Source organism: Morus notabilis, unplaced genomic scaffold, assembly GCF_000414095.1.
Source record: "Morus notabilis unplaced genomic scaffold, ASM41409v2 Scaffold258, whole genome shotgun sequence".
Classification (NCBI taxonomy): Eukaryota; Viridiplantae; Streptophyta; class Magnoliopsida; order Rosales; family Moraceae; genus Morus; species Morus notabilis.
The window spans coordinates 284,422-292,323 of record NW_010358925.1 but is presented as its reverse complement, the minus strand read 5'-3'; the positions used below and the strand labels follow the sequence as shown (position 1 = coordinate 292,323).

Here is a 7,902-nt window from a genome sequence, read left to right as displayed (position 1 = left end):
TTACTCGTTGTGTCAATCTCATTATATTGAGAAGGTTCTTCTTAAATTCAATCATTTGAAGTTTAAAGAAGCGAATACCCTATATGATTCTAGTATTAAATTACTAGAGAATGCAGGCCGAGCAGTGGCATAGCTTGAATATGCTAGTGTAATTGGTAGCTTGATGTATGCCATGCATTGTACAATACCCGACATAGCATTTGCGGTATGCAAAATGTCTATGTTCACGAGTAGCCCGAGTGTTAAACGTTGGAATGCAATTGGTAGAGTACTTGGTTATCTTAAACGAACTATTAATTTGGGTTTGTCATATAATGACTATATGTCTGTACTTGAAAGGTAATCAAATGCAAGTTGGATAACAAGTGCAAGTGATAACAAATCCACATCCGGTTGGATTTTCACAATTGCGGGAGGAGCCGTCTCTTGGGCTTCTAAGAAACAAACTTGCATAACTCATTCTACGATGGAGAGAGAGTTTATAGCACTTGCTGCTGCAGGCAAAGAAGCAGCATGGCTAAGAAATCTATTGTTTGATATTGAGTTATGGCCACAACCGATGCTATATATTTCGTTGTACTGTGATAATGAAGCTACTTTGTCTAGAGCTCATAACAAGGTTTATAATGAGAAATCTAGATATATTAACTTGAGACACGGATATGTGAAACAATTGATAACCGATAGCATTATCAATATTGTTTATGTTAGGACAAATAAGAACCTAGCGGATCCTTTGACAAAAGGTCTTTCAAGAGACTTAGTCAAAGAAACATTTAGTGGAATGAGACTGTAACCTTTCTTTGAAAGAGTCACCGATGATGGCAACCCAACTATGTAGTAGTTGTACTGCTATTTCATAGTTAAATGGGTAAAAACAAGTCATTATTTTGTGATCGGGTTAGCACCGAAATTTAATTTGTCCTTTGGGCTTCTAAGAAACAAACGTGAATAACTCATTCTACGATGGAGAGGGATTTTATAGCACTTGCTGCTGCGGGCAAAGAAGCAGAATGACTGAGAAATCTATTGTTTGATATTGAGTTGTGACCACAACCGATGCCATCTATTTCTTTGTACTGCGATAATGAAGCTACTTTGTCTAGAGCTTATAACAAGGTCTATAATGAGAAATCTAGATATATTAGGTTGAGACACGTATATGTGAAACAATTGATAACCGATAACGTTATCAATATTGTTTATGTTAGGACAAATAAGAACCTAGCGGATCCTTTGACGAAAGGTCTTTCAAGAGACTTAGTCAAAGAAATATCTAGTGAAATGAGACTGAAACCTTTCTTTGAAAGAGTCACCGATGATGGCAACCAAACTATGTAGTAGTTGTACCGCTATTTCATAGTTAAATGGGTAAAAACAAGTCATTGTTTTGTGATCGGGTTAGCACCGAAATTTAATTTGTCCTTTCCAGGATGTCTGTGCAAAAATAGCTACATGGTTGAGGTTGAGTTTATACTCTTAATGAAGTTCGAGTCTCATAGTAGCTAGAGACATAATTCAAACTTCACCTAAGTGAACATAAGGAATGGTGTCGTTCCTAACAAGATCGTGGTTTAGTCTTGTAAATGTTCATGAATATAAGATAGAGCACAAGGCCGGAATAGTGCTAAATGATTGGAACAGATTTTTAAGTCTGGGATAACACATATGCGATATATTTCTAGTATTTGCTTAAGAGACAAAGTTTAATGCAAAGCACACTGTTATCTTGTGAATACTTTAAAGTATAGTCACTAATTTGAGGTTAAAATTGAAAGATACCTACATGTATGTATGTGTTTATCGTTATTAATTCTGAAAAAATATTACAATCTAGTGGGGGATTATTAGAGAGATTATAATATGTCTCTCCAAATCGTTGCAACCATTGATAATATGTATTCACATATATATGAAAACCTATTAGCAATAGATATAACTATTGTAATAGATGTATTAATCCATGAAAAAATACATTTACATTGAGAAATGTACCTCTATGTGAAAGGCTGTGATGATTGAAAATGTTGCATTCATTCATGAAATGGTGTGATGATTGAAAGGGTTGCATTCATTCATGAAATGATACATTTGTCTTTATTAATTATCTAGAAAGTTTACATATTTAATTAATGTTCTGAAACTCAATATTATTGCTAGATATTATGTTCAAGGGTTTGTTGTATCTTGGGGGTAATTTGTCATTAAAACTCATTAGTAAACTTTGAGAAGTGAGGGCAAATAAAATTTTAAAAGAAAGTATCTCTATACGCCTCAAACCTTCTCTTATTTATGTATTCTTTTCATCATCTACACACAAATTCTTTAACATATATTGAGTTTTTCTCTAGTAAAAAGAAAAATCTAAATTAGTTGACATTCACATTGCACTGCCCATATTTGGAATTAATATCATTCCTGATTAAACCTATCCCAAAGGGTAAAAACCTGAGCTAATATTATATTCATTTCCTAAATTTCCATGACAGTTGACAACAACTAACAAAAGACAAATCAAAGACATCCTTATTGTAACATTCAGGGATAGGAAATGGCATTTTGTCGGCCTAACTTGTCCACACGCTTATCATTTATGATTCTATTCTCTCATGATGGTGGCAACCAAGAGGGGGAAACCAAAAAAAAAGGTTTTGGAAAAAAAAAAAAAAAAAAAAAAAAAAAAAGAATGCTTTATCAGGTTTCATGCTTAGCCACAATATCTATTACATGGGGCCGGTTTCGTCACATAGAATCTTCAACTATAAATAGGAGAGCCACAATAGAAACTTCGAGTGTACTAGTTCCACGTATTATTTTGCACAACATAACAAGTTGGTATTATTTCTTCTATTAAGCTCTCTCTCGTTTGGGATAGAAGAAGAAAGAAAGAAAGGGAAGACCAAGATGCCTTGTCTTTACATCTCTACAAACGTGAAATTGGATGGAGTTGAGACAGATTCCATATTTTCCGAGGCCACCAAAGCCGTCGCTACCATTATCGGAAAACCTGAAAAGGTACACTCTTCTCTCTCCAATCGCTTTCCCGGATTTCATGGCTTCCAATATGCACTTATATTTGTGGTTTTTGGTTTTGTTCATTTGCTCTTTGACTTGTTTTTCCTTGCACAACATTTTTTAGCTTCTGCTCATGTTTATGCTTCAAAAAGCTTTTTGACACGAAACAGAATCCACTTCTCTGATGAATTTAGAGGTTGAAACGCTTTGAATCCAAAATCAAAACTCTTGTTCTTTTGCGTTTATCATATTAGTCTTGAATTAGCCTTCGCATAAGTCCGAAAAATCTTTCATCAAGCAGTGGATTTTCTTCCCCATGCCCAGATACGAAGATGGCAAAAATGAGAGAACGAAAAAGAAAAAAGTCATTTTAATTCAGATTGACTAACAACGTCATTATTGCCTCTTTTTCTTTTTTCCTTTTTTTCTTTTTTTTTTTTTCTGGAAAACAATATTTCCGTATAGAAATTAGTGTTGCATTTGACACTAACTATTTTCTTATCAAACAAACAAGCTGGCCCAAGGATTATCACTTGGAGCGCACTTAATTTGAAAATGAAGGAAATAAATAAAGAAAGAAGGAAAAATGAAAGTGCGCTTATTTTAAATAAAGGAGATAAATTAAAAAACAAGGAAAATGAAAGTACACTTAATTTGATAATTGCTGGGTGGTAGTTGGCACCACTTCATGACATCAATGTTCAAGCCTTTAAAAATACCGCTTTGCTTTTATTTCTCACTTTTTTGTGTGCAAAAAACAAAAACAAAACAAAAACAAAAACAAAAAAAAAACAAAACAAAAAACAAAAGAAGTCGGTAGCACTCCAACTTTGGCCTTAAAAGCGTGAAGTTCTTGTAATATCCCCTTAAATTAATTAACATTAAATAGGGATAACAACAAAACGGAACAATGCTTAGGATTGATTTTCCATCCTCATCGGGTAGGGCCGAGTCGAGACTTTTTCGTCGGGTGAGCCTTTCGTATACCTCCATTCTCCATCAAATATATATCTATACAATTCAAAATTGTAGCAAACTTAAAACAAAAATAAAGTAGAAATTCATAGACCAAAATTAAAAATTCCATAAAACAATTAAATTCTAAATATATGTGAATCAAATCTTAGCCACAAATGATCTCATTAAAAACAATAGTTAACACATAAGCAAACAAAGTTTGAAGACATCAAAGCATAAAATAACTAAATTACTAATTGTGTTTGTATATGTAATATATATTACATACTTAGAGACGGAAGCAGATGCGCAAGCAGGATGGGGAGTGGTTTCTCCCTCACCGTACTGCCTCGAGTTGTGGATAAGATTTTTTCCTCATCCTCGCCTTGTTGGGGGGGTGGGGGGCCGTGTCTCCGTGGGATCTTCTCTCTGCAGGGAATGATGTCATTCTAATTCTAAAGTATCTGAGATCTCACTCAATCCATTCTCTCATACCAAATAATCATGGGTCCTAAGATGATTTCACTTATAATCATAAGTCCTAAAATAATTTCATCAGTACATTCTCTCACATACCAAACAATACAAGTGTTTTTGCTCTTAATCTTAATAATCATAGTCCTGTTTGTTTTTCTAGTTTAGTTCAATTCAATTCAGTTTGAACAGTAAGCACAGTTTGAATTGACGTTTGGTAAGCATGCAGTTTGAATTATGTTCCACGTTTGAACTGAGTTAAATGGCCCAACTTAAAGTTTACCTCTCCCCTCAAGTTCAATGGTTCAAACAATTTTTAAACAGTAAAAAGTGCACATTATTTTTGTTTTTCACACCTACCAAACACAAATTTAAATTTTATTATCTGCTCAAATTAAAACATTAACTACACATTCAAACTACAATTTAAACTACTAAATTTAAATTTTTCTGTTCAAATTAAAAAATTCAAATTAACAAAATTCAAATCACTGAATTAAACGAGGTTTAATCCATATATCTTTCATTATCCCTTTTTTTTTTCAACAAGACCAGCTTTCATTGTCACAACTACAAGGACATTTAAGTCGGGAAAAAAAAAAAAAAAAAAAACTGCAGGGACATTTTCAGAGTACAATAAATAAATAAATAAATAAAAACTACCGGGACATTTTTTGTTCTCTGTTAGTGATAGCACCGAAAATTAGATGAGACCATGTTTGTTCACACTTACAAGGATAGTGTAAAGAATAATTTTCAAGAATGCCATATAAAAACCACTATTTATTTCTACCATCAGATTTAAATTTATCATTTATATCATTAATATTCTAGTAGAATTTTTTTTTCTTGACAGAATATTTTTCGTATTCTATCAAAATATATTTTATATATTCTATCTTATTATTTTTTAATGGCATAAATAATTGGATAAGAAAACAATAACTAATCTTGTAATTTTCTCTAGTGAAAATAACTTGGGAGAATAGGCCCACATAACATTATCATTATGATTATCATATTAATTATTATTGTATAATTATTATTATTATTTGGAAACCAACATCCATTATTATTATTTTTTGGAAACTAACATCCATTTTAAGTATACTTACAAGGATGAATTTACATATATATGTATTTATATATATATATATACACACACACACATATATTTCGCTCTACCAATCCGATGCGGTAGAATTAAAGTTTTATTCTTTCAATTGTCACAAGGTACTATTCTTTTTAATTTCTTTACTCAATAAAATAATTTCTAAGCTCGAGCTAATATTTCCCATTGTTTTTCTCAAGTGGGGCACTTCGTTTTCGTGCACCAATTCAGTGTAGAAAGCTCTAACAAATATCATCATCACACTATTAGAGTCGAGATGAAACGCAACTATACTACTCGATTGATATTGCTACACATGACGTAATAGATGTAATAGTCAATGATAAAAAAAAAAAATATACAACTAAGTCTCTTAGTGTTACGTGTCAATTCTAAAATACTGTTACATATAGTAATATACATTATTGAGAAATTGTGTAAAAATTAATATTACTCGTTTAATTCGCGTTTTTTATCAGTTTGTGATGGTCATACTCAAGGGATCTGTTGCCATATCGTTCGGCGGGAACAATGATCCGGCGGCATATGCGGAGGTGGTGTCGATGGGCGGTATAAATTCGGCAGTGAAGAAGGAGCTCATTGTAACTCTTGGCACAATTCTGGAATCTAAGCTTTCAATTCCAAGGACTCGATTCTTTCTAAAGGTGTACGACACCACCCTCGGACGAAACAAGTCCAAGTTATAAGGAGCTTCCATCCAAAGGGGAAAAAAATAATAATAAATAACAAATAATAATTTCTGGGATTTTTTTTGACAATTTGGTCCAAGCCAAGGTTTAAGCACTGTTCCACCCAGGAAAAGACCACCCACCGCGACAGGGAAAAAAAAATAATATTTCACTTTGGCAATTTTATTTTTTCGTATGATTTATGTATGAGTTTACCTTTTTCTATTTATGTCACGCTAAAACTTTACATATATAGTTCAAAACGACATGAAACTAGTTCAACAGCTCATTGTCATTGAAACGAAAGATAGTGCTTTTTTTTTTGGTAGGTACAAAAAATGAACCATCAATAATTTTTTTTTAATTCTAATCGTTACATTTGTATTAAAAACTATCCATTCTACGTATTGTTTAAATTTAAAATAATTTAATCAAAATCTAATAATAAAAAACTACCGTAATTATTTTTTTAAGACTTACTAAATAAGTCCGAAAAATAACATGTAATGGGAAAAAGATATCAACACTAATTATCTTCTGAAAAAGGAGACTGCTAGTTGAAAAAAAAAAATACAGAAATAAATTGTGGAAACACTATTTTCGTTCCTTATAATCATATAACTTGAAAAAATACTATTGGTTATATATTTATTTTATCCATCCAACGTTGCACAGAATTATAAGGAGTAATCCCGACTTTTTTTTTTTTACCCCTGAAAATAATCTCCTTTGTACAGACTGATAATAGTTTCGTACTCAACCAATTGACTTGACGTTTAAGCAAAAAAAAAAAAAAAAAAAAAAAAAAAGACCAGACATCTTTCATTTTTTTTTTTTTCATTTGGAGGGAATGACACATTTTAAAAGTCATGTATGTGAGAGAAAAATATTATAATAAAAAAATTAAATTTAAATTTATATGAGAAAAAATACTGTAACAATATAACTTGAGTCATAATTTGAGTCATGAAATGAACAAGGCCTAAATAAGCTCAATGAGTACATAGAGGTTGTTGATGTCTTTGCTAACTCAACACCCATGTGCGACTGCGCACGTTGGTCGACCCGGTCTTGCTTAGTCGGGTCTTCTGAACGGTTGCTCTGCTTCCCGAGGTGCCGACTTGATTATCCCGCACGGGAGACAAGTGAGGCTTGGGATCAATTGGGGCACCGGTGCGGTGCCGGCCAAAGACCATATGACGCTCAAGTCAGTGTTGTGTTTGAGAGCAATAAATAAGGAGACAATGGGTAAGTGTGGAGAAATGTGCGTACCTCATAAATGAGTTTTAGGAGGTATTTATAGTTTCTTGTCGGATCCAAGTTTTACCCACTTCTCCGGAGGTCTGCCGGTATGATTGTATATGCTTGTCAGACATAGGGACATGTGTCGCGAATCGATGACTACCATACTCGACCAATCTAACGGTGAGAATTGCCCTTGTACGAATAATAGGTAGCACAATTGAATCTCCAACATTGGGAGTTCTCGGCAGGTGATGATATCTAGCACAAGATGTCCAGATGTAGAGGTTGCTGAGCATTAGGGATGGCAGAGTTTTCATGTTTAGCGACACTGTTGGTGGCGGAGTATCGGCAGTGTCTTCTCGATTGCATGCTTTCGAATAGTGCTCGACGAGCGTAGCCAAACAGACGCCC

General features: G+C 33.3%; 1 protein-coding gene across 1 annotated transcript; it reads left to right on the top strand.

Moving 5' to 3' along the window:
- The first annotated feature begins 2,802 nt into the window (after window positions 1–2,802).
- Window positions 2,803–6,528, top strand: LOC21392822 (macrophage migration inhibitory factor homolog). Its single transcript, XM_010093578.2, has 2 exons — window positions 2,803–3,015; window positions 6,037–6,528. Exons 1-2 carry the CDS (start codon window positions 2,905–2,907, stop codon window positions 6,262–6,264), a joined length of 339 nt encoding a protein of 112 aa, XP_010091880.1. The 5' UTR covers window positions 2,803–2,904; the 3' UTR covers window positions 6,265–6,528.
- Window positions 6,529–7,902: the final 1,374 nt, after the last annotated feature.

Excerpts from the sequence above, each read along its gene's own strand:
- LOC21392822 (XM_010093578.2), top strand. The coding sequence starts at position 2,905 with ATGCCTTGTCTTTACATCTCTACAAACGTGAAATTGGATGGAGTTGAG. Across the intron at positions 3,016-6,036 it reads TTATCGGAAAACCTGAAAAG|TTTGTGATGGTCATACTCAA; the intron begins GTACACTCTTCT and ends GTTTTTTATCAG.